Source organism: Plectropomus leopardus, chromosome 8 (assembly GCF_008729295.1).
Source record: "Plectropomus leopardus isolate mb chromosome 8, YSFRI_Pleo_2.0, whole genome shotgun sequence".
Lineage (NCBI taxonomy): Eukaryota > Metazoa > Chordata > Actinopteri > Perciformes > Serranidae > Plectropomus > Plectropomus leopardus.
In genome coordinates, this window is record NC_056470.1 from 16,752,296 (window position 1) to 16,780,175 (window position 27,880).

The 27,880-nt window shown below is 41.0% G+C and overlaps 1 protein-coding gene across 1 annotated transcript in view; it reads left to right on the top strand.

Annotated features, from left to right (window-relative positions):
- The first annotated feature begins 322 nt into the window (after window positions 1-322).
- Window positions 323-27,880, top strand: part of dip2ba (disco-interacting protein 2 homolog Ba) — a 53,011-nt gene continuing 25,453 nt past the window's right edge. The window contains exons 1-2 of the mRNA XM_042492114.1: window positions 323-574; window positions 26,257-26,328. Of these exons, the coding sequence (XP_042348048.1) occupies window positions 490-574; window positions 26,257-26,328 (157 nt within the window). The 5' untranslated portion in view covers window positions 323-489. The remainder of the gene's footprint in view (window positions 575-26,256; window positions 26,329-27,880) is intronic.

Consider the following 27,880-nt stretch of genomic DNA (forward strand, 5'->3'; position numbering starts at 1 on the left):
ACATTTACTGGGCTGCTGCGACTGGCCCCTGGCCTCCTGTCATTTTTTAAAAGTGGCCCCCCAATGCAGGCAGAGCATTTGAGGGGGGCAGGATGAAAAAGTGGTGTGTGTGTGTGTGTGTGTGTGTGTGTGTGTGTGTGTGTGTGTGTGTGTGGGTGTGTGTGTGTGTGTGTGTGTGTGTGTGTGTGTGTGTGCGTGTGTTTCTGTGGCTGGGACAGCAGGGGGAGCAGTAGTTTCGGTGTGTGTCAGTGTGGATGCAGTGAATTAACGTACAGTCGAGGTAAAGGCGGTCACGTGACCGGCTCCGTTGCCGTTGGTGAATTTTTCCCATTATGGCGGAGGGGCCAGCCGTGCGGACGGACTGTCTCTCCCACTCTGATGCTTGTTTTGTGTCTTGAGGGAGGGCGTTTTATTTTTATTTTTTTACACTTACTCACAACGGGCCGGCTCCTTTTCAACTAGACCGCACTCGAGTTTCTCGGCGAAGCCATGGCGGACCGCGGCGTGGATTTGTCCGCCCTGCCAAAAGAGGTTAGAGACCAACTGGCGGAGTTGGATCTGGAGCTGTCTGAAGGTAAAGGAGGGGAGGGGGCTGACGGGGAGGGATGCTAGAGCAGATTTTCAAGCTAGCTGTGTGCGTCTCAGCTGTCTGGGCCAACCGGCGCCGATAAAACCTGTAGTTTTCCTCCGTTTATGCTACTTTATGTTGATAATACATTGAATGAGCGCTCGCGTCATGCTCTGGAGCTAGCTTATTTTGTGCTAATACAGGATGTGAGGACGCGAGCTAGCAGTGCATGACAAGCAGCAGGAGGCAGAGAAAGGCTCTCATCCATTGCCCTGTCTCTGCTTTATCTCGTGTAATTTAGAGCGAAACGTCGATTTAAAGATGTGTTTCTGTGCCAAATTTCCCGTATTTGTTGTGAGGTTTAATGTCAAAGCTATAGCTCCTCGTGTGTGTGTGTGTGTGTGTGTGTGTGTGTGTGTGTGTGTGTGTCAGACAGCCTGAGGCAAGGTCTAGCCATCAGGGTTTGACCCTTCTCCTGTCATCTCTGTTCTTCATATGGTGGGAATTTCATTCATGTTTTAAAAACTAATTTCCTTTATTTCATCATATGAAATGTTACAAAAGGACAGAAGAATAAAATTAAAGGAGTAACAAGAACAAAAGGAGAACGTGTACACAAATATTCAAAAAAGAGGTTTTTGAGGCATTGCAGGTCCTGGTGGCTTTTGGATCTGTCAGTCCTGTTAAGTGTTTCTGTATACAGTTTTAGCTCATGTTTGATGTGGTGGATATTGGGTTTTCCTTCAGACTATTTGCATTTATTTATGAAAAACTTTCGATATAAAATGAGAAGATTCAAAATAATAATATGATTTCTGATCAATTCATTTTTTTCATGATGAACAAATAACATATTTTACTAAATAATCAAAACAATACAAAAACAAATCCAGAATAATTTTACATATATGCATTCATAATCTAAATGTATAATTAATAATAACCATATTGTATTATTCTACAATTGTTTATTACTACTATTTTTTTTAATGATTTTTTGGGCATATTAAGTTGCAGGGCAGTTTATCATATGACACAAAATATTATTACATTTGTTATCCTTTATGTTAAGGCCATTTAACAAAACTTCTGTTTGAACATAGGCTTTATTTTAGAGATATTGCTTCCTTGCAGCAATCTCAAAAAACATGTAGATACTGCATCAAATACTACGCTATATTCTTGTGCAGGAATTGGACTACTGGATGTTTTCAGGAATTCACTGTAAGGGATGTGGTTAATCTGTGACTGCATGGCTTCCAGTTTGACATCATCACTAACCTTGTATTTGGCACCTGTCTGTGTCCAGATTTCAGCTGAAAAATGTTTTACTGCAGTAAAAACTGTGAGTCACTGTGACTGGTGTTCAGATGTAATGACCAGGCCTGCAGTTATCGTATGCTCTGGTGTCATGTCAAGACACAGACTGTTATGAATGACTGTCAGTAATTAGCAAACCTTGTGTATGACCTCATGATCAACAAGATGCACGTACAGAGACACCCGTGTAATCTGCTATTACTTAAATTATGGGTTTGCCCACAGTGCGCTGCTTATCATGGGTTTCACTCCCTTCAATCTTGTGGTCAAACTGTGTGAGATTTGAGTCAGGTGTATGCATGTTTGCTCTGCACTTGTGGATGTAGGTGTGTGATGGATGTGTCTATTTATTGTAGTTTGCAAGCATCGCAACCATTCATTCATGCAAAGCATAGTGCAAATCAACCCCTCCCCCAGAGCAGCTGTTAGCCCCTGTTCTCCATTGACTCATGCTGTCACATCCTAGTGACAGCCCCCCCCAACCCCCTCCCGCCTCATGGCACCTGGGCTGCATTCTTCCAGCTGAGGTGACTGAATCCAGTCATCCTTATTTTTATTGTTGACAACTACAATAATCAATTTATCGTTGCAGCATCATTTAAGTGATATTCTGGTGTAGGTCGACTCAGCTAGTATTCAGCGTGTTGGCCTAATAAAGTGTTATACTGGTGGTTTTGGATGTTTTAGCCCATTGATTACAAAGAGTATATACTTACAGAATGATGATTTACTACAGTAATATCATTGGTAATCTTACAGAGTGACTGTAAGTGACAATTTGTATATGATACGTGCGATGGTGGATGGGTGGAGATTGATAGATATTTGTCTGCTGTGTTTTGGCCATATTGTTTATACCGTGGTAACTGTCCCTTTAGCATGTCATGGCACATTGTGACCAGTTTCATAAATCAGTGATCAGAAGTGTTTATGGCAATGTTGAATTTTTGTGTGATTTTTGCATCATTATGATGAAGTACTTTAATATGTCAGATATTTTTATTTGCTGGACTAGCCAGGAAAAAGACATCGGTCTGATTATTTCAAACATTAATCATTTATGATTTTATTCTCCAGGAAATCTTTTGTTTCATGATTCATTTAAATATTGTAACAGAAAATGTAATATACCATGACTCTCGTCCATATTGCCCAACCCTGTGCATATTTTAGATTTCAGTCACTGACGTGTCCAGACTAAACACTTGCTTGTGGTGATAATAAGGTTAAAGTGGTAAACATCACCTTTATTTTTGGCCACTTTTGTTAGTAATGCAGCTGTGAACAGGAACTGTTGTGAGAACTCTTCCTTGTTGGTTCATTTAATTGCATGGGATTTGTGGGAATTGCAAAAGAAACAATCATAATCACATCTTTGTAGGGGCCATGTTCACTCATTGGATGTTTTTCACATGTTCGTTGGTGAATCACATTGCATTATACGTATATAGAGTGGAAAAAAGAGGGAAAAAATGTTGTCTCTACCAGCCTTGATAGCTACATTTTTTTATTTGTTTGCAGTAGTTTAGCTTCATATGTGTGTGTGTAAGCCTTTTAGCCCCTTTATGACTGGATGCATGTGGCATGTCATCAACTTTATAGGCCATTTTTCTTGAGTTCATAACAAGCCGTCCTCTAAACCAAGTGGAAATGGCTGTTCCTGCGTTGCTCGGATAAGAACACAGGCCTGCCAAATGGCCCCTTAAAAAACAACCCAGTTCTGCTAGCCCCCTGTGACCATGGGGACACAATGAGGACCATTCAGCTGGTCTGAGCCGCCGTGGCCAGGAGCTCTGCTGCCATTTAGGCCATTCAGCTGAACCCAGCCTTTGTGTGCATATTGGAATGAGCTGCCTCCATAGGACGAGCAGGGAGGGGCTGGCGACTGGTCATACTTGAGAAGATGACGTGTAGTGTGTACCGCTGAGGGGAGTGGTTCACCCCTCTCACCCTGCCACCTCTCAGCTGAGCCTGGGGGTAAAAGGTCATGTCTGATTCCTCCCTGGAACCAGTCTACCTTGTTGACATCTCCCACTGTCTGTCAGGCATGTCCCACAGAAGTCAAATGTTGCTGACACAAGCAAAATTCCACACAGATTAGCTTTTTGTCTGTGAGTCAGTCACTAGTGGTCCATGCCAAAATGATATTAAAATACAGCCTGGCGTTCCCTCCCAGTCTAAGTTTTTAAACTCGTGTCTCAGGTGCACATGTTGCCTGTGTTTATGTGGAGATACAAACTCTTTGTTTTGCATCTGCGATCAGTATGTGCAGACAAAGAGTCCAGATTATTGCCAGTTGCTTCCTTTCTAGGCCAATCATGCAGTGAACCAGCCAGCTAGCATTCGGCTGCAGCAGAAGCATGCTTGGCTCATTTCTGTATGAAGAGAGACTGTCCTAAGCAGAGGATGACAGCACTGATATGGACCCAGTCTGTATCTGCCATCCATCCTCCTGACCCTCACCGTCAGTGACAACATGTAGGGCAAAGCCTGATGGATCCTTGAGGAAGACTGTCCTCTCAACCAGGGAGGAAGGCTGCGAAAACATATGTCTTTTCTCTCTGTTATTTATGAATGAGACGCGCAGCAAACTGTTGTTTTTGTAGGCAAAGTGCTTATTTTGAGACACATTACAGACATGTGATAGACACTTCCTCAAACTCAATCATGCGTGATGCAGAGCTCTTTGTTTAGAAGGTGGAGGTTCGCGCTGGCACAGAAAAAAGAAATAAGAGCCTCTTGCAGTGATTCTAAAGCTGAGATCTCTCCCCAAATTACAAACATTTCACAGCTTTTGATTCCTGCAGGCCTGATAAGACATGCTTTGTTAACAGCTCAACCAATTGTTAAAGCACTTGTCCTGCAAATTCTAGTAGACAATATGTTCAGAATTGAAATTGTTGCGCAGCATTATCTCTTCAACATGTTAACAATAATTAGTATTTTAAAAGACTTTGAATATGCATTTCTTTTATCTTGTTGGACAACTGAAAGTGTAGAGAGACAGGAAACAAGGGGAGGGGGACATGGGGCAATGACATGCAAAAATATCCCCAGCCAAATCAAACCGACAACATCGCAATTACAGACTACTTGACTACTTCCTGTGGTGCTATTTACAGAAATATTCAAAATGACATGTTTATAAAAAGTTGAACTCATGTTTATCCTATTGAGTCCAGTGGTTTCATAGTGCTTTTCTGAAATATAATGCTATAATTAAAAAAAAAAAAAGTACATTCTTAGATGTCATACTGTGATAGATGGTCAAATTTAACTTATACATGCAGACACAACCGTGAACCATGATACTTCATGGTGAGCCTTATGTAACAATATGATTATAAAGATGGATGACAAACAATAAAATTGATTTATTGCCCAGTCATACTTGCAAGACAACTTTCAACCTTCCTCTGTAATTTCTCACCACATTTGAAAGAGCTTTCTTTGTTTGAAGTATATGCTTCTGTAGGTCAAAATCCAAAATGCAAAAACAAGAATCATCCTACTTGTAGCTTTGGAGCCAAGGCCTCAGGTCTGAGCAGATGGTTGGGTAGTCTTGGCAAAGGTCCTTCTTTATGTGTGTTTGTGTGTGTACAGTTTGCACTGACAAATGTGTGTGTCATAATACTGTTATACTGTGAATAGTTAATGATGGCTGCAGTCCCTTTTCCTCCTCCAAACCTGTTGTAGGCTGAATTATTCACACGCTCTCATTAAATACCAGGACACCCTGGCAGCGTGGTCTGGGTGTGGGTGGGTGTGTTGGTGTGTGTGGTTAGTGAGCGTGACTTCTTTACGCTCCCCAGGTAGAAGTTGAGGCATGCATAGGAAAAATAAGCCAACCGGACTCCTCTGAGTTAGTGCCAGGAGATGTATTGACATCCCACTCATCAGCCCTCCAGACGTGCTCATACAGCAGAAGTTTGACTTGTTCAGCAAGCTCATGTGTGATGTCGGGCAGGGCTGGGCTTTTTCACAGAAATTAACAGCATTATTAAGAATGATTTTTTTGTAATACTTACTTACAATTTTAATATCATTAGTTTTGTCTTTTCCTGGTTTTAACGGCTGCATTACAGTAAAGTGAAGTAATTTTCTGAACTTCACCATCTGTTTGTCGCTGTTCCATTATTTGCCTTTACCCACTTTGTCATTACAAATGATTATTTATCAAAAATCTAATTGTGTGACTATTTTGTGAAAGCAACAATATCCATCCCTTAAATATCAATATCAAGTTATTCGGTAAAAAAAATATCACAGTATTTGATTTTCTACACATTGTCCATAGGGCCACAGCTAATGATTATTTTCATTGTCCAATAATCTATTAATATTTATCTCAGTTAGTTGATTAGTTGTTTGGTCTATAAAATGTCAAAAAATGTCAAAAATGGTGATCAGTGTTTCTTAAAGCCCAAGATAATATCCTTAAATATCTTGCTTTGTCTACAGTCCAAAGATTTTCTGTTTACTGTCATAGAGGAGGAAAAAAAGAAAACAAAATATTCACATTTAAGAAGCTGCAATGAGAGAGTTTTGACTTTTTTTTCTTAAAAAATGCTCAAAATAATAAATTGAAGATCAAATTAGTTGACACTTCATAGTTGACAAGAAATCGATCAGTTGTTGCAACTTTACATTATAGTACGGTAGATGTAGTATTACATAAAAAATATTGAGACTGATGCTGCATGAAATGAAGCCTTCCACTGTGGTATATTTCAGTACATCCGACAAAACATCTTTTAGTTTTTTTTTACAATTCCAACTCATTTGGTATAAATAATATAGACAACAAAATTTTGTTGAATGCTAACAAAATATCACCACAATATCAGTCCCAGTGTCAGGACTTAGGATGTCAATGGTTAATCGTCAACATGTTTACCTGTTAACCACAGGGAATATTTTTGACTGGGTACACATGTTGCTTTATTTTGCTGTCGGTTAATTTTGCTGCTCTTCAGGTTACTGATCTGTAACCCGCTCAGGTCTGGTGGAAGCTGGCTAGTGGTGCCTCTCAGCGATTACCACTTGTAACTGCTTTACAACCTAACAGGGTTGCTTTGGAAACATTGTTAATTATGTTATCACTGTTAATAATGCTAAAGGTGTTTTGCGGCTCAAAATGGAGCCACTTATTCACCGGGGCAATCTAGAAGGACACCGGAGGGTGGGAATGTTTCAGCAGGCTGTAATTGCTGAATGAGCTGCTGGCTAGCTAAGTTAGCTCCTACGCTTCCTGTGCGCAGTGCAGAGAGGCAAGGAAACCAGTAAAGACCAGAGGTTAGGCGGTGGGCATGTTTCTACATGTTAAGGCGGCTGGAGGGCTATCTGTCAGCAAAGCCAACAGAAAGCAAATAAAAGTCAAGACATTTACATCACAAAACATTCAAACTGCACCACTCCTGAATGCATAGGGATCTGAAATGTAGTGCTAAAGCTCACTGAAGCAGGATTTTTTTCTTGTACTTTTTAAAAATTTTTGGGTCATTTGTCCTTACATTTCCCATTTACTTAACTGCCTGTTTTTTTAAAGGCTACTTTACTCAGGTTTCAAAGAGTTAATGGTTGTTGGCTTATCAGCTCTATTTGGGACTCGTGTTACAGGGCTATGAAAGTCTGAGATGACACATGGAAGCCATGTAATAGTGTGATAATGCCTGTAAAGTGCCATGAAGGGCCTTGGTTGAAGCACCTGTGCTAACAAGCATCCTCTCTGCTGAAGTACACTTGAGCAGGACTCTGTCACTGAAATGGCACTGACCTTGTGATCTGACCCTCCTGTGAAAGTGGGCAACTTAATGTAGAAGTTCCCTACAGTCTATGAATAAAAGTTGACAGTACATTAAGCATTATCACTCATGCATTGATGTTGTGTCTCATAGTTTCCTGCTTGCTGTATATCCGTGAGTCACGGTAATTAGGTGTGTCCTCTTCTCCGGGGCACATCCATCCACCGCAAAGTGAGAGAACCTGTTTGAGTCTCCTGTCTCACCAGGCTGTTTACTGAGTTAGATGCAAACTGTGACTCATCATAAGTGAAGAAAGAATGGGGATTTTGTAATATTAGCCCCTTTCTCCCAGTCTATTCACAACACCTACCTTCATTCACAGTTTGACGAACCTGTAATCTTAAGTGGGCTGATGGCGAATCACCTCTCTGACGTTGCATTGCACAATCACTCTGTGCCTTTGTGGCCTGCAGTCATTTAGTCAGGGGCCCAGGCCGTGACACATCAGACAATGCTGACTGATTCACACCCTGATTTATACCTCAAAGGCTAAATGGTGAACTCATTGATGGCCAAATCCAGTCTTGTTGCATCTTCGGTTGTTGTCAGACTGAGCTGATGCAGAGCCCTTTCAATGTATCGCCAGGCTATATCCACCGCCCAGCGGGCCATGTGACTGTGCTAATGCTGAAGAATGCTCTTGTGAATATAAATAGACCTGGCTGGCAAGACAAATTCGCTTTCATGCCTGAGGAGGAGAAAACAAGCATCTCTTTGACACAAAAACTCTGCCATTATTGCAGTGGAGGCCACCCTCTCAAAGTCCCAAGGAGTCAGTCCTAATTGTGTGTATTTCTTTCTTGCTGAGGCTAATGTTCCTGGCTAGTAGACAGCAGCAAGTAGCAAACTCACACTTCCACATCCAACTAACTGGCTGGTTGGTTGGCTGCTAAATGTGGGTCACTGTTACGCCCATGGGTTGTGTGTGAAATACTGCGGCCTGTTGTGAACTGCCCCTTTCAGGCCAATCAGCCTGCTGTCTGACCCATGGAGAAAGTTGCTATAGGTATGCTAATTGTTAAAGCATCATACCAGTAGTTTTAAATGTTTTTAGCATGTTAACTAGAGATTTTGTCTGCTTAAACAGTATTGCTGATGAAAGTCACAGACTCAAATCATCAGTCAGAGATTGCTTTTAGTCAAGCAGTCACTTTTTTCTGTGCAGTGTACTTCAGGGTACGTTTTGGTCCCCAGATTTTGCTGCAGAGAGAGCACTCTTGTCTTTCACACTACTCTTTGCATCTGCGGACATGCAGGCAAAGGGGGAGAGAGAGACCTCACCGTAAGGTGAAGAAATGGATGAATTTACAGCTCACAAAGTTAATAGGATACAGCTTCTTGCTGTTGTTTGATATCTAATGTCTGCAAAAAATGCTGTTGCGGATTTACGATCCGTCGTTATCGGCGTTAGCTTGTTTACTAACTATATTAACAATTTATTAAAAACAGAATTCCACATGAATTTTGACAGCAAAAAGGGATGCTTTTTGTAACTGTTTTTGGATATTAACCCTTGAAGTGACCAGAGCTTGGACCATAAACCTGCTGTCTATTATAAATCACATCAAAGTCTCTTTCTTGTCTCTTTCTCTCACTCTGGCTCTTCAGCTGATCAGCCACAGCTGATCATTACAGCCTTTGAAGAGGGTGTGGAGAACATGGAGTATTTTCTCAGCAGCTGGTCAGTTTCTATATATGAAAGCTCAGGCCTGCGTCACAGGAAGGGCTGATGGGAAACCAGAGCTCAGGGTTAAAGCAGTCCTGCCGTAGATGTACAATGAAAGTTTCCAAAAGGTCAACTGCTTTCTCTTTCAGTCCCTGACTGGGTTGTTACATTTTTTTTGTTTTTTTTTGGACTTGTGCCTAACATTTGAATAGTTCTCTTCCTAATTCTGGTGCGGAGCCAAAGGGTTATCGAAAAAATACCAGTGAGTAGAAGTCCTCAGGAAACCCCCTCAACAGGCTGATGTGTATCTCCCATCTTGGCCCCTCAGAACACATTGTGCTGGACCTTGGCTTGTAGTTATGGACCCCTTTAATTCAACTCCCTAGAGAAAGAGGTAAAACAAAGGCCATGAAAACACATCGAATGGGTGGGGCTTTAACCTCTTAATCTTAACTGTCAATAGCACAAGCTTCTATGCTGCTGCAGGTCCACATATTGTGTCTTCATTGCCTTGAATGGAAACATTTGTTTAATAATTTGACACTCAGTTGAAGCACTGCTGCAGTTCTGGCTCTAGTCATTTCTTGTGTGTTTGCTTTGTGAGGTTGGTTGTTTACTGCTTAGCCTTATCTGTGTTGGTATGGCAGCTGTTATTAAGAGTGGACTAGATTTTGTAATGCTAGCTTTTAATTAGAGACTCTGTTTAGATGGTGTGTATGATCACATGATACTAGTGACAGTGTATCAACACAGTATTTCTCACACTTCTGTATCAGCCGGAGGCCCTCATTCTACAGTAGTCTAGTGTCGTGCTACATGCATGTTCTCACAGACAGTGACAACACTGTAGTGAGCTGTAACCAGGTGTGTGGTGTCATCAAGTGTGAACGTCATGTCTGGCTCTATAAAACTATGTGATTGAAAAACACATCAAAATGATAAGGGGGAGATTTTTGCAGGGATCTGTATTTTATAAGTCTGCAGAATATGATGTGTAGACCAGGACATCTTTACAGCACAAGATTTAATGAGATGTTTTTACAGCTCTCCTAAGTATGTCAGACTGATGTTGTCAATGCATCCGCTTTGCAGAGTCGCTAAAAAGATCTGATGTTGATGGCTTTGCTCTGCCGGTGTGGTTTTCAAATGTATGAAAATCAGAATCAAGATTATTGCCAAGTAGGTTTTCACATACAAGAAATTTGCTTTCTATATTGGTGCAAAACAAACAATTGTATAGAAATTAAATTAAAAATAACAACTTTTTTGCAAAAATCAATACACAAATATAGGATATAATAAAGTTATAAAAAAATACTATAAAAATAAGTACCATTTATATTAATTAAAAGGGCTGCAGTTTTTTGTATCTGCATTAGTAATTCTTAAAGTTGTAACTCGGTGAAACCAGTCTGAGTTGTTGCACAGTGACCACACTTTCATCTAATCTCCTACACGCCTTTGTTGAAGTGAGTAGCTTGTTGCTAACATTGCCTCACTACCATTCCCCTGTGACCTTGCACCTTCAGTTACACCTCAAGTGAAATGTTTTGCTGATGTATGGGTTTGTGTATTTTGGACCTTGACAGGCAGCCTGTTTTTTACCACATTGTGTTTTACTTCCACACATTCCTCCAGTGTTGTACCTTGTGGAACATCCCCACACATTCAGAGCCATCATTTTCAGAGCGGCGATAGATTCCCATCGTGATGACAGGCTCTTAAATGACTGTGAGCAGTGGGTGGTGGGAGGTCAGGACCATGAGCTGTCCAGAGAGTGGAACGTAGGCAATAAGGCCTGTGCGGTTTCAGTGTCAGCTGTAGACTCAACACCTCAGGATGAGAGTGTTTCTCAAAGGCTACTCCTGGCTTGTTATGAGCTTCTAATATTGATTTTAATGAGTTGGCTGCCTGGTTAACGTTCTTCCTTTTACATTAATGTCCTCATAACCCTTCATCCAAAAGCAATTAAGCAGTCGAGGAGCATCGTTGGTGCATGTGTCATGTTGAGATGGAACATAGGGAGGATGTTACTAAGCCAGTTCATATGGCAGGTGTGTGGTGTTATGTTGTCTTGTTTTACTCACTGACCACATTTGGGCAACAGAGCAGACAGATGACAGTTCAGCTGACGTACTAGCCTCAGTAAACCTCATGTCAGGTCTGTTCTACACTTCTGACCCCCGCATCTCTAAACTACAACACTGCCACAGTGAAACTCGATACCTTTGGCTCACTTTCACTGCTCAGCTTGCTCTGGTTACCCAGCAATGCAGAAACACTGGTCTGTCATGCAGCTAACAGGCGAGGATGCTTCTCCCTAAATAAGTCTCTGTTTTTTTCTGTTCTTTGCAATGTGCTGAATTAACTCAGAGTCAGCCTACTAACCTGGTTACACTGCCTTTATTGTTAAAATAAATGAGCTCTGTGACAGAATAACTCACACAGGTCGATTTCTGAGGTGAATTAGGCCTTTTTCACAGCAGACATGTTATCTTGTTATAGTACAAACAAGCAGAGGTGTTACTCATAGCAATAATAATTACTCTGTTCAGTTCAAGTGTTCCAGTAAGCTGTGCAAGTATGACAAGGACATATTAAGTTCCAATATTTCAATCAATATGTTAAGCTTAGCTAACTGCCTCCTGGCTCTAGTTTCGTACTTCATACTCTCATGAGAGGGACACCGTTCTTCTCATCTAATATCTCTGTAGTAGTTTCAGCTGGCTTTCCATCAACATTTGTCGGCAACTTACTGACATTTTTCACAGCACACATTTTCATCCCAGGAAGAACGCAGGTGTTACTAATAACATTAACCATGGCCCAGTTTTATTGTGGCCTTGTAAGCCGTTTGAATATTCCACGTCACACAGTTCCAGTGACACCCTGTCATTAAAGTCAGTAAAGCACAAGTGTGATTTAACCTCTGTGACAGCTCAAAATGTCTCCTATGAAAAGGGTTTATTAAAAATCATCAATTTGGTGCAATAGCCTCAGTTCAATATCATTTTAAACAGAGTTGCTCTGACACAGATATCCTTTACATGCTGGTTCGGCGAGTACATGAGTCTGTGTACTGTAATACTAATACTATGTAATTTAATGAAGTAGTTTCACACACACATAAAACTGCAATTTTCCTAGAAATCATTCATCTTTGGCGCTCTTAAACAGAAGCCTAGACAGTAAGGTGAACTGTTTGGCCTCTGCCCGCTACTGTTTTAGAGCAATGAAGAAGAATTAATTTCCAGTAAATCGTGGAACATTAGCTGTTAGCTGCAAGGGTTTAATCTGGGCCATGCCCTACAACAATAACAGCAATCATTTCACATACAGCATTTGTAGTATACGCTACGGTATCGCATTTGTAGTTTGTATCGGCTGAGGCAAAGGTATTTGAATCGGTATCTGGAAGGAAAGATTGGAATCAGAACAACTCTAATGTTAAAGCATTCATTGAGCATTAGCTCTGGGTGCCAGATTATCCAGTTAGTGGCAGGGTAGCCAGCTGATCTGACCAGAAATCAATTTGAGATTTGGCGTTTTACCTCAGGAGTTGTTACTCATCTGTGCATCTGCAGGAACAGCACAAACACACAACCTGTTAGCTAAGAGCTCATTGTGGTTATTGTGTGCTCAAAGACAGCCGGACGGAAGAATAAACTGCGTTAACCTTTTGCTGATACCAACATGCATCCTACTTGTGGCTGCCTGACGTCAGTTTTCTGACTCAGCAATGAACCATCTACAGTTGTTTACCAGTCTTATCACTTCGATGAAGTAATGTGCGCTCAGTTTATCTTGAAAAAAAAAAACCAGTTTGTCATTGCCAAGATTGCAGTGTGCCTGTTATTGTCTTCAGGGAAATACTGTGTGAAAGCATATTAACAGAAGCACAGATCAGGGGGGTGTCTTAAGGAGGCTTTTAATCTCAGTGTTTTGGTTAGATGAATTTTAACTAAAAAAAAAAAAAAACAGTTTGGTGAAAGGTAAATTAAGGAGTCAGTGATATTGCTTGTCTTCCAGCGAAAAAAAATGTCATTTTCTAGTCTTTTGGGTAGTTAAATTTACTCTCCTTCAGTTTGGCTGTCTCAGCGCTTTAACAGTCCCCAGCTCAAAACTCCACTGTACCCACACAGCTGGCTCAAGAGTACTGTCTCTGCCAATATAAAATGCACAATGTAATAAAAGTAATGGAGGAAGTGGGGCACTTCTCAGTCTGCACTCAAACAGAAGGTGAATGCTTTAAAAGCTTGGAAGGAGGAACATTAGTTTTATTTCTTTGGCAAAAACAACTTCAGGATGCTGACTGTGTCCAGTCTGGATGTTTCATTCAGCTCATAGAGGGAAAAATCTTAATTTTGATCCCAGCAGGGCCAACACAATTGAGCTAAAGTGTTTTTATCCAGTACAGGAAGTTCTGATTTGATGAAAGGATAAGGTGTTCGAGTTAGGGAGGGTGGTATTTAAAACTGGCCAGCAGGTTTATGTGTGTCCGTGTGTTTGTTCAAGCACGCATTTTGCAATTGTGAAAGTGTTTGTGAGGCTTAAGTGAAGGAATGTATCATTGCCTCACATTTAAGATACAAGCAAAGTGACTTTGATGTGCGTATTGTACATTGTGAGTTTGTCTTCCTGTCTCTTGTCTCCCTCTCTCTCGTTTCCTATAGGCCCCACCTTGTTGCTGTCCTACCATCACCACTTACATGGTTTCACTTTCAACACTACTCACACCCTTCATTACATCCTCTGTGCTGCTCACTCCCTGAACTCATTACCTTCCGTATTGGCCAAACCCAGGTGTTACACATCTGTTAAAGCTGTAAGACCACGTAGGGTTTTTTTTTTTTAAACTGATCTGTTCTTCCATGCAGATCTCAGTCTTATTCTCTTTAGATTATTATGTTTTCATAAGAAAATGCTAAGAATAGCTAAAGGAGCTGTAATATGATCAGCCACACTAACCCTGCATAGAAAACAGCAATAAATAGACTGAAATGAAATGATCTGATATGCCAGATAATCATATTCATTAATCATCAAATTGGACAAACCAACCCACATTCTTTCTGATATCATCATGCGTCACAGCATGACAGAGAAAAAAGACAGAGAAAAACAAGCTTTCTTTTTGACCTAAATGACACATGGTACTGGTCAACTCAATGGTACTGGGGTAAAAACTGGGTGGGTCACTGCCAGCTATTTAATCAGGTATTTGAAGTCTCTCTGGAGACAAAAAAAAAGACTTAAACTTTGTATTTTTGACCTCTGGTTCCCAAATATTCAAAGTGTCCCCCATACATTCCTTTTTATGGATTTTCAAAATTAGAGTTAAACCTGCATTTCTCACACATTTAATAATTTGTGGCAGCCAACCACAATGACATCATGTGCCAACAAGATTCGATTCTCTGTTTTTGGGGCTGAACTGTCCATTAGAAGCGCTATTGTAACATATTAGCCATTCAGTTACTCATGTCACAACACTTTCAGAGCATATTTTATGGAACAGCCAAATGCAATCAGCTGCAATAAATCTGAGACAGGTACAGCACTCCTCATGAGGAATCTCGCCTGCACTACGTTCAGGAACCTGCAAAAACTTTTGGATTTAAATAGGGGACACAAAGGGGCACACACAGCCACAAAAAAAGAAAATTCTCCCAACCCTATATCCACTTGCTACAATGCTTGGTTTAAACACTTAAATACATTTTTTATGGCTGAAACAAAGCAGATTAATCTAAGTAGATTAATCAAAATGCCATTTATATTATTTTGAATATATATTGCTCCTTTATTTTATGACTTGAATATTTGAGACCTTGACTACAGTTTCATACAGAGCTTGAAGAGTGTTGTCCCCATAGCACGAGTTTAACAAAATGACAGTGATGAATGATAGTTAACCATATTTTGCAAAACCTCACTCAATCATGATTTGACAGTTTCAGTTAACTTGTGAGACGTGCTGGCTCCACCCTTTTAGCAACCAAATACAAACCGAATCTCTGTTTCCAATGGAGATTCTGTCAAGAGAAATTACACTCCCCCAGACTTTTTCTCAGCTGGCCGGGACATTTCTCCTTCCATCCAGAGAATACTTCATCCTCCCTGCCTGCATAAAAACCCCTCACATGGGCTAGCTGAGTCCCAGAGGAATTGAAGGCCTGCTTTTGGAGTGGAAAACATTGGCCCTGGAGTTGAGAGGCCTTTATGTAAATGTTTCAATCTCTTTACAGACATGAACAAAATACCCCCTGGTTGAGACCTGTTTGCCATATATTTAATAATTGTCATTCAGCTGCTGAGCACCTGCAGACTTGGACCTAAGAGTTATACGCAGTCCTGAGGGTGTAGATGCTTATTTAGTTTTCTGGTAATTGTCAAACTGCAGTATCTCAACCAGACTAACAGAGATTCATGATTTCCATTATGTTTTATTTATTATACGGAAAAAAAAACAGGTTTCACAAGAAACATAACATCCACTAAGGCAGGGGAAAAAAGCATAAGTCAAAAAATACACTATGTTGGACTCCAGGCTAACTTTACAGTGGTTGTAGTGGTGTTGTAGTAGTTGACATTTTCATTTAGGTGCACCATCACATTATTTCGGTGCACCCAGCTGCCACAATCACACATTTTAAGTTTTACCTTTTTTGTCAGTTCCCATACACATTGGTGTGTCAGCGCGTGAACAGATTTCACGCATAAATTACACATTATGTAAAGTATTGTTCAGGGCTTTATGTTAACATAACATGATCAAGACCATGTTTTGTTTGTTCACAGCAGGGCTGCAGCTAATGATGACTTTTCATGTGAATTTGCTGATTATCATCTCAAATGATGTTAAATTATTTGGTCTATGAAATGTGAACGGTGAAAAATACCCATCGCAGCTTCCTGAAGTTAACATTATGAGCTTGTTGCTTGACTTATACTCAGAAACCTAAAGACATTAAATGTACTATCACATAAGACAGTTAAGCAGCAATCCTCATAATATATAAACTGGAACAAGGTTATGTTTGGTATTTTCCTGAAAAATAAATTATTGACTAGTGGTCAATGTAGTTGCCATTGATTTTTCTGTCACCTAACTATTTGATTAATAGACTAATTGTATCACTTCTAATTCACAGTATTAAAATGAAAACAGACAGAATAAATCACACGTGGGAATGCAAATCCAGAGGAATTTACTAATTTTCCTCTTGTCTGACTGCTTTAATATTAGAGCATGAACTGTGGAAATAAGCCTCTAACATCTACTTTACCCAACAACCAGGTGCTATTAAATAGCCTTGATGTCAGACTCATTCATTTGCATTTCCTGCCGAGTGCTATTTACCCATGTTCTCAGCACAGTCTGCCCGTTGTTTTTGTGTTTCTGCTCTATAAATAAGATCCTGTGGGTGATGTCAGTTCCTCTCTCAGCCCCTGTGTTTATGTGTGTATTTACATGTAAATGTGCATACTGTGGCTGTTTGTGTGAGTATTTCTGTTTGCGGTTGTGCTCTGTGTCTCCTTGCTGTCATCTGCTCACTAAGACCCTACGGGAGAATGGCTTTCTTTTGTTGGTATCTATTTCTCGTGAGATTGAGTTGTAACAGTGCTGTATGTTGGCATCTCATTTATCACAGACAATAAACCACTGATAAACAAAGACAGCTTTGTGCAGATCGAACCAGTATCGCTGGCTAGAAGCCTGAGCATGACCTCACAGGGTTAGAAGATAGTCATACACTACAGGCTCGGAGGCTTGTCTCAGTTTAGACATTTTTGCCATCTATCCTTTTAACAAGTCCACACAAATGTCCAGACGGAGCAATGTAATCTGTTAGGTTAACATGTAATCTGAGATTACAGATTAGGATAGAGCCAAAAATGCAAACGCTGGATGATTCTCAGGATGTGAAAAGGAGGTTTTATTTACCACTATCTGTATAATGTAGGCAGTTATCCTCACTGACGCGTGTGTGTGTGTTTGTGTGCAGTCATGTGGTAACCTGTGTGTGCATGCAGGGAGAGGAACTGATACTGTGAGGCAAGAGGAAATCGTGGGTGACTGAAACAGTCATGTCGCTTCCTCCTAAAGCTGGATGCCACCAGGCTAATCTATCCCCACAGTAATTACAGCGCTCTACCAGTGGGGGGGATAAATACATGTGTGGATATAAGGGGGGGTCGCAGTGGTTTGTACATAGTATGGAAGTCCTCTTTGTTTGCAACATCGACAGAGAACGACACAATGAGATGAGACATAAGTGTTGTTGCCGCATCTTTGGCAAAGAGGTGAACAAGTGAGAAGTTTTGCAATAGCTGCAACCTCCATGCCAAATTTCAGCCTCTGAGGGCAAAAAATGTGGCTGCCAAAGGGAGGGGAAACTCTTGTCAACCATTCAACAGACAGAGAGAGCTATAGAGCTGCTGATTGAAGCCAAATAATGAGTCAATGTCTGTGGCTGAGAATGTAGAGCGGGTTGTCCACTAATCAGAAAGATCAGTGATATGATCCCCAGCTCCTCCAACCTGCATGTCGAGGTATCCTTAGACAAGATACTGACCCCGAATTGCCCCCTGTAAGTGCTTGTAAAGGTTTAACTAATTAGCAGGTGTCACCTTATATGGTAGCCACAGCCACCAGTGTATAAATGTGTGTGTGAATGGTAGGGGTTGATGATATGCAAAAAAATGATATTGCGATTATTTTGGCAGATATTGTGACTCTGATATGAGTCATGATTTTGCATCTCATTGTAACTGAAAATATATGAAATTGATGATAATGTCATTTTTGCTTGGGGTCTGTACCAATTATGCATGTTCCCTTAATGTCTGGAATATGATTTGTAGGTGGGAGCATCTATGTAGCACCACAGTGCTCTAGGTATGGGCAGTATTACGGTGTTACGTATACGAGTGTATATAGAAGTCCTGATGGTGTGATTATAAATCTCTCTATTGAGGTTACGCCCAGGCCACATTTCATGCGTGAGCAATGTGTGTTCATATTGGCTGTTGTCGCGGCTGTTATAATTACTGTATTTCCACAATTAAAAGCACATACTCCACTCATTTTTGACGCAGTGCAAGCTACTGCATTGTCAACAACATGGCCCTGCAACTGTCTTACCGTAAAATGCCTTGTGTCAACAGCTGAAGGGATTCTGTTGACAGAAACGCTGCCAGGGGGCTTTTATTTTTAAACAGAAACAGGAAAAGTTGAGTACAACCGATAAATTTGTATTTCCTCATGTATGTGACAGATATAGTAAAAGCTGGTATAGAGTCAATATAATTATCAAAAGACTATTTCGCTGTCTATTTTTGCTAAAGACCATGTGCGTAGTGCACAAAAAATCAGCAATACTCAGTGTCTCTACATGAGTTGCGCCTGAGCAGCGAAGCATGGGCCTTGACCGCCCCCCCAAAAAAAACAATAAGTTTCGCATTGCAGAAATCTTAATTTAAGTGAAAGAGAGAAGCATGAATTCTGAACGTGTATAGTTGTGTTTCTCTGTTTAAAACGGAAAATGGGTGTAAAAATATTAGCTGTTGTTGACATTTTGTCACATTAAGTAGACTGAATATGGCGTAACTGCCTGCAGAACATAGCCAACGCGGTGGTTGGCGGTGCCGCTGGGGGGAACACCGGCGCACAGGTACCGTCATATACCATGTACCCCGTAAAATTCCAGGAGGGTGTTAAAGTATGAAAAATATAGATACCACCCAAGCCTACAGTGCTTCATTTATGATGGTATGTTATGTTGTGACACATTTTACCTTGCAGCCCTTGCAATATTTGACCATATTGCAGTTTTGATAATATTTCAATAAACTTTGCTACCCTAGTGAATGAGTGATTGTGGCAAGTAGTGTAAAAGCACTTTGAGTGGTTGTAAGACTAAAAAGGTGCTTTAGAAGAACAGGTCCTTTTACTATTTGTTCATACATGATCTTTGAATTTTTGGGTGTGCTTGAAGGCTAATCAGCTGATTCCATAAGCCATTCACTACTCCCCACCACACACACACACAACACAAATGTACACTGGACTTTACTTTAATCTGATTGTCCCTGTGTGTGTTGGGCAGGTTGGTAGATGGGCAGGTGTTTATTGCTCTCTCCTGTCTGCTAGCATCAACTATTAGCTCTTCATTCTGTCTAGGAGAGCAAACATTAGCCCAGCAGTGACCTCTGACTGTTATTGAGACCCCTGGGAAACTCGTTTTTAGCATTTTGGTACACTGTTAGGAGCGTTTCAATCATCTGATCCCTGGATTGCTGGCAGAAATATGTTCATACCACTATATTCATCTGGAACACAGGATGCTTCATCTCTACTTTAATAACTAAAGGCACTTAAACTCTTGCATTTTCAAATTGCCAGTGAGTTTTTCATTTAAGAAAATTTTGCACTGACCACAAAACAGATGGAAAACTTTGGCATCAAAAAAGCACTTCACTAAGCCTCTCAGGCAAAGGGGAGCATTTTCCAAAATTAAAAACAATTTTCACAAGCCAAGTAATATCAGTTAAGAAGAAGAAGGACTGTTGCAGTATAAATGTTGGCAGCAGGTGTTACTCTGATTGAAATTATAGCTGGGGAGCACATTGACTCTGTTGTTGAGTTTTATGAAGTGCTGTTTGCTGATAGTGGCAGCTGGAATTAAACTGCTTGTTCAGATTATTAACAAACTGAAAAAAATCCTTTCAAGTCCTCTTCTAATTCCAATATTAATTTCACCCATTGCTGAATAACTTGGGGTCTTGTAGAAGGTTTTATGTGCCTCTGGTGAGGATTTGTCCCAGTCCATTTGAGTTTCATTATGAATTCCCCACACACAGCGTGCACTTATAACCATAACCTCAGCCTTTCCTTCCCAGCTCGTCCTGACTCATCATTTATTCACCATTGATGTGGTATTAGTGTTCCTCTTTAGGTCTGTTTGAGAAAGCTAAATATTCAGTCCATCGTTAAAAGTGACCTAAGAAACACCATTTTCAGTGTGTCAGCTACAGTTAGTCAGATGATTCAACATATCAGCTGCTTGTGGGCTGGAAAAATCCATGGAAATCACTATCTGGACATTAATGTTCAGTACCTATTAAGTACTCCGGCATCTGGGCAGCTCAGTGTTTTTCTTGGATTTCTTTCACATAAGCTACAATCTGAATTTAACAGGCCAATAATATATATCTATCACTCTGGACACCTAACAAGTAAACTTAAAGCACCAGTTGATTTCATTCATCGCTGAATGTTTTTTTTTAAATACACAAAAAAAGTTGAAAAGGATACTTTTCCAATTTTTAAGCAGCTTTGTATCATAACACTGTGGCTAGTAATATTTCAGAAAAATTGAGGTATTGGACATGGTATTGTAAGGTACTCAATTTTAAATGACTTGGATTGGGATCTGGGGAATAAAAACTCAGTCAGAACACCCCTAAAATGAACCATAGTAAACTTCCCTCCATCTTATTAGGTTTTTGCTGCTCTTTGAATGCAGCACAGGCAGAGCGCTCCAATAGTTTAATATAGTTTGATAAGCCGGGTGGATAATTGATCAGTCGATCAGATCAGAGCTGATCAGATTGATGAATGAGAGGAGTGGCTGCTGCAAAGGTGAATGAAAGCAAGTTTCACTCTCGCTTTGCCTGACCTTCTACCGCTCCATCTGTGCCCAGAGCATGCTTTGTGCTCCGATTGTGTGGTGCAAGGAATAACCAAATGGTATTTCAACATAATGAAAGGTCCAGCTCCAAAAGATAGAAAATTAATATGTCGCACCAGTTGTTTTATTTTGTGGCGGGCTGCTACAAATAGATGAATGTGTGGGAAACCCTGCATATACCTGCCACCGCAGACTCAAAGAGTATTGAAGCGGATCAAGAGTGGCCTGCCTCTCTCTCTCGCACACTTCTGTTAGAGATTCTATCACTCTATTGCCTGTTTCTCACCTAAAATGTCCTAGGAAACATATTTCAGTGCTCAGTTTCTAGAATACAAAAATTTAGGCTGATATGAATAAGATGAAATGGTAAAACCAAGCAGTACTGACAAAATCTGAATCAATATTATGTTACTTTGTCACCTTTTTCTAGTCTAAAATGTTTTCAGAAATTTCAGTAATTTCAGATCATTGGCAGCAATATTGTTTTCTGTGTCAAAACAGCCAAGCTCGCCTATTGGTTTGGCGCGGCAGAAATATGCATTCCTGTAGTTGTAGGTTTTCTATCTTTTGACCAAAAGTGAATGCCACATTCCTTCTCCTTTCTTTTCTCTGATCATGTCGTATTAATTTCAAAAGCCTTTGATTCTTTCTACTGTATAGAAGCCCGATTTTATGCAAAGACCATCTTTCCAGCAATAAAATACTTTTTTTCACTCACAAAATGATATGTGAATAGATCAAATTGTACGTTTTGTCAAAATTTGGCAGCAGATTTGTATAAATCTGAATGGATGCATTTAATGGCTGGCTTTAACCATCATGGTGAGCACACAGATGAGCTGCACAATCACAAAGGCTCCAATGTGCTGCAGAATACCAGTGCAGATTAAAACTGAAGTGGTCACTAATGCCTGGATGCATGACTCCGACTGTAAAATCCCTTCCTGTCAGAATGTAGCTCGCTATAATTATTAGTGTAACTGCGAGCGCTGTTTATGTGTGTGTTTATCCCCTCTGTGACCCTGTGCTGTCAGCTGCTAGAGGATCAGCCCTCCATCTGACTGGTCCTGAGGTCAGAGGTCAGCAGCAGCAGTTTAAAGGAAGAGTCAGAGGGTCACTGTCATCTTGACTTGAACGAGCTGTCAAACAGCCGCATTGGTCGGCCGGTTTACACAACCAGCTCGATAAAGACAAACTGTAAAGCCTGGATGGATGAATGAAGGATTATGATGATCAATAGAATTTCTTGACATTTCACCTTTTTTTTGGATCATTTTCTAATATTCTTTTTCTATCTTTTTCTTGCTCTCTCCCATTTTTAACATTTTCTTGTCACATTTTTACCAGCGTCCTTATTGCCTTTCCCCCAATGTTTCTGAAGAGACGTAAACCTATTTGCTCAGGTTTCAAAGGGTTTATGCAGCACAAGAAAAAATGGTGTTGATCCAGTTTTCAAAGGGTTAAGCACTTTTACATTGCATAAATTAGCTTAGTGGCTATTGGAGTTTAGCTCAACAATTTAGATATATTATTTACACTTTTTGTTACTCACCGCTGATTTAAGTCAACCCATTTCCCGCCACAACAGCAGAGTTGAATTTCAGCCAGCATGCATGCTTTTTTTAGCAGATCATTACTGAAATGCTGCTGTGCTGCTAATAGAAGTTAATGGAGTAAGATAACTACCCGGCAGGTACGTTTTCGTAAGTCCATTAACGACATTGTTTACATCTGACATGTGCTATGTCTGTTGACTCTTATTTTATTGTGAAATCCTGAATATTATTACACTGCTGATTTATTCCTGAGTAAACAGCGTTATCTTCTTTGTCTTTCTCTTTGCTGCTCGCCATCATCTGCCTGCCACTGATTGACTGTGATGCAGAATTTCAAAATAAAAGCGCATCCTAAAGATGATAATATGGATCGATGTTTACACTTCACGCATCAATCAAATTGCATTGCTGATCATTGAATCGATATATATCGATCCAGATCATTGGATCACTACATCCATATAAATCAGTGCATCTAAGAGACATTATTACACACATATTTTGGTAAAACTGCCTTTACTACTTCTGCGTTGAGCAGACCCAACATATGCCAGGACAACAAAACACACATGATCCTTCTGGTTTGACACACTGACACACATTTTACAGAGAGGGCCTGTAATGCAACCCTGCTCGGGGCTCAGTCAGCAGTCATTCCTCTGTGTACTGTAGCACCCCTTAACCTGCACCAGCTGTGTACACACACATGTACACACACAAATACATTCACTTCCTGCACCTCAGGGGAGTTTTTGGCCAATGGGCTAGCTCTCCTGGCAAGTTTGTCCTCTCTGCTAGCATGGTGTTCTCCAATCAGCACATTCCTCTTTCTGTAGACAGACACAGGGAGACGATTTTGGCAGCGCACACACAGGGTGGAGTAACGCTCATATCCTGTCCCCTGACCTCATATTACACACACACTCACACACACACACACAAAGGCACTGTGCTGTTTTGCTCGTGCTCACACTCAAAACACCACATTCTTGCTCTCAAAACATACAGCTTTTCCTCTGTTTTGAAGCAGCTGTCACAGTCACTCTCTCAGCCCTAGAGCCCTCCGTGTCTCTGTGCCCGCTGCCAGCCACAGAGCCAGTGTGGCCGTGCCAGTCCACGCCTGTTGTTATGCCCTCACACTAATACAGACTCTCCTCTGTCTGTGTTAATGACCCTCCCTCCATCTTTCCATCCCTCCCTTCATCCCTGCGGGCACCACTTGGACACCAGGACCAGGCTTTGACAGAACCCCGTCTCCAACAACAATGACGTTCCAGTCCAATACAATCAATTTGCTGCTGATTGCTGGACTTGCATGTCTGTCTGGGAGTGTTTTCCCCCACATTAACACACCAGTAGCATGCCTAAGAGTTGGAGAAACAAAGAGACGGCAACACACTTTGCTACTTTTTTTTTTTTCTTTTTTTTTTGTCCCAAGTACATTTGAGGCCAGTGTGTGTACCCAGGCATGAAGTCTGAGCTGACTGCTGGTCACCTCATTTGAGCTTTCTAACGCAGAGAATAACAAAGCAGTCAGCACTGAACCACACTTTCTCTAAAACTCTCTAACTTTGTCTCTGCTGTTTTGTTTCTTTGCAAATGATGTGCACTCCCTCTGCTCCCTCTCTGTTCCCTTGTTTCCCATGATTTCAGTGTTGTGAAATCTCTAGAGTTTCCTGCATGGGAAGGATAAAAAATAAAAAGTCTCCAAAAGTCAAACCCTGGCAATCTACATACTCAAATCCTGAAGAGAGCTCCCCTTTTCATTTAGTTGTTTTTCCAGGCAAACGCCACACACCAGCGCACAGTGACCAGAGTGTGAGAAAGCTTTAAGACACACAGAGTCAGAGTCACACATGGGATTCCCCACCCATTGCCGGCTTATCCAGCCCACCACCCTTCAATCTGTTGTTGAACTTTGGCGCTCCTCTCCATCTCCTCATTTTCTTTCCATTGTTGTTTCATACACACACCACGCTAAGTTTGTTCCCACTTCTGCCAGTGACTCTCAGCCCCTCTCCTTCTTGTTATCTCTGATTTTCTCCCCCTCCCAGCTGGCTGGACGAGGGTTTTTCCTTGTTGTCACCAGTCAGATTGGTGGAGGTGCCGGGATTGAGGCTAAGCAGTCCTTTGGCACATTGCACTTGACATAGCATACGGTGTTATCACTGGACACATGAGAAGTGGAATAACTGAGAATAGTGTTTGTGTTTTAAAGGAGGGTGTATGTCAGTGAACTGGATAGGGTTCCAAACTTTTTAGAATGGGGGCCAGATTAGATAATGTAGAAAAAATACCAGCTGCCTCCCACATCATATGGGTTAAAAAAAGAAAAGAAAAACAGAAATAGCATACAAATGAGACAGCACACAACATTTTTAAGTGAAAAAGCATACAACTTTTCCACCATTCCTGAAAGCGGCAGCTGTTGTTGTTGACTTTATGCTTTTTTTCTTCTATGTTGCAGGAAATATTTTGAGTTAGGTAACCATTTGTTTGCTTCTTTAGTGTCTGTTTATGAACACATTAGTTTCTCCCATTTAGTTCCTACTTGGTGCACGTCTACAAACTGTATGATTGTCCTGCAGTTGTGAGGTTAATTAAAGTAAATACAAAGTGATCTTGCTTGATAAACCAATATTTGATTTTATTTGACTTTTATTTAATTTCATGGCACCACAACTCACATGAGTATCATGACAAAAAAATCCCAGAGGATAGCACTCAAGTGTTACTACAAACACTAACGTCCAGTGTTCCTCGGTGGAAACAGCAAATACATAAAAATCACACATACACAAAATACTGTTAATCATAGTATCTTTGTATATAGTATATTTTAAAAGACAAGTCAAGGGCCATTTAAAATCAGTCTGAGGGCCACAGTTGGCCCCCAGGCCAGACTTTGGACTTGACTGGGAGAGGGTGTGTCTTGCATGCATGTTTGCTGCTCAAGCAAACTGTGTGTTTTGGGGTCCCAGTTAAGCGGACTTTATCTTGCCTCTGTTTCTCTCCAACAAACTTTGGTAGCGGCGAGAGTCCTGTCTGTCCAAGGCCAAATGAGGAAGGGGTGGGGTGTACAGTGGGAAAAAGAGGGGGGAGGTGGAGCAGATAAATCGTAGAGTCCCATGTGAAACTGGCTCACATGGCTTCCTTTTTGCTCTGCTCACTATCCTAACTGTTCCCGATAGCCTTCAGTTTCGCCATTGTTCTCTGCCACAAACGGTTATCTGCTAGTCACTATAATCATATTTGGGTTTCATAGCCTGGAGAAGGTTTTATGCACTCGTCATGTTTATTCCCCCGGGGCTAATGTAAGGCCAAACAATGGTGTTATCTCTTTGCCTAGTTGTAAATGGACTGAGCGTCAACATGTGGAGTTCAGTGGATCTGGTTTAAAGAGGATTATTATTATGACTCAACCCCTGCAAATGTATTAGCCAAAGCAGAGGCTCTCTCTCTGTGTGTGTGTGTGTGTGTGTGTGTGTGTGTGTGTGTGTGTGTGTGTGTGTGTGTGCGCGCGTGCATGCGAGTGTCAGAGGAGTGTTGTGTGTACTTTATCTGGTTCATATGCGCAGAGTTGTCCGGTGTTTGTGTGGTAATTATGACTAACATAACGGTGTGGTGTCGCTGTCCTCTCTCCTAGGTGACATCACGCAGAAGGGCTATGAGAAGAAGAGAGCCAAGCTGTTGGCCTCCTACATCCCCCATTTGCCAAGTAAGACCAACTCTTCTGCTCTTTGGTTTTAGTCATTTTGCATATGAGTACTCTTTCTTCCCTGTGTGATTTTCACCTTCTCTGTCAGCATTTTTGATGCTGGCCATGAAACCAAAGTGATTCCATCAGAAGAACTCATCCTGTTATGAGAGTTCAGTCTGCTGGTTGTTTCATCCCAGCTGATGACTCCCCCCATCTGTATAGAAAATTACATAGAAAAAAATAGCGTGGTTTTATTTTTCACCCCAGCTATTAAATAAAAAAGTAGCTTCACTGAATATCCAGTGTATCTGTAATTCTCTTTGTCCAAGTTTTCAAGGAGAATTTCTGGCTTTCTGTGGCACTCTAGTGGCCAATATGGGAATTCCACATGTGACAACAGTGTATACTGCAGGGATACTCACTTGACTTGGTTGGGGGCCACTTTTGCAAAATGACAGGGGCCAGTTGCAGTAACCCCATACATGTTTCCAGGACTTAAGGACATTTCTGGAATTTTAGCACATTCTAGGATTTTAAGGACTTTAGGATGTTTGTAACATTTTGGGACATTTCTCGGATTTCAGGATGTTTTGAGGATTTTGGGATATTTTGGGGTTTTAAGACGTTTCTAGGATTTTAGGTTTGTAGGGGCTTAGCTAGGAGCTTTGCAGGCAGTGCAGGGGATCCTCCACTGGTACTTTTTTGAAAATCTTTATTGTCTGTCATGAAAGAACATTGTCTTTGACGTTGCTCATACAACAAACAACACTATAAAATACTAAGACTAAAAGACACACAATTCCTAAAACTAAGTGAGATAAAATACTGTGTTGAGTATCACTGGCATGCAGTAACATCTAACAGCTTCTTCACAAACCCACTGTAGAAATCCCCAGAATAACAAAACCACTGTTTGCCACAGAGTGTGTGCTCTTGATTGTGAACCCACAAACACAGTTGTCTTTAACCAGTGTCGGTTTACGAAAAGACACAGAAGCGGGGAAGTACCAGAGTTTCGCTCTACTGCTATGAGCCCGTCACCTCTGTCCTCGTTGGTAAGCTGATCTGTTCAGTTTTTCCTCAGTCAGCTGACTCATACGAGGGTGTGGTGTTTCCTTAGACAGAGTTGTGCCACATTAGCATTGGCATGTAAAAAATCCTTCTTTATGTGTCACTGTGAGATTTTTTTTTTAAAAAAAGTTGAATACTTGACTTCCTGTCCTACCAGTGTAACCTTTGCCTGTTGTGGCTTGAGCAACAACACTTTCATGTGAAGCGGTAACACACACAGGGAATAGAAAAGGACTGCAGGGATCGTAATTTAATGTGGATAATTTCCATTTTAAGCACTGAAATTAAATTTTGATTGTCGTCAGTGGGTTCTGGGCAGTGTGCCCTGGATGTCAATGCAGGTATTGGGAAGCTTTGAAACTCCAATGTTCACCTCCTGCTCCTGCATCCATCCCATCAGGCTTCTTTTCCCTCTGAACCATCTTCTACACAGGGACTCTGTTGCCCAGGCCCTCTGAGAGGAGTTGACTAAAAATATATTTGCTTGTGTCTAGCCTAG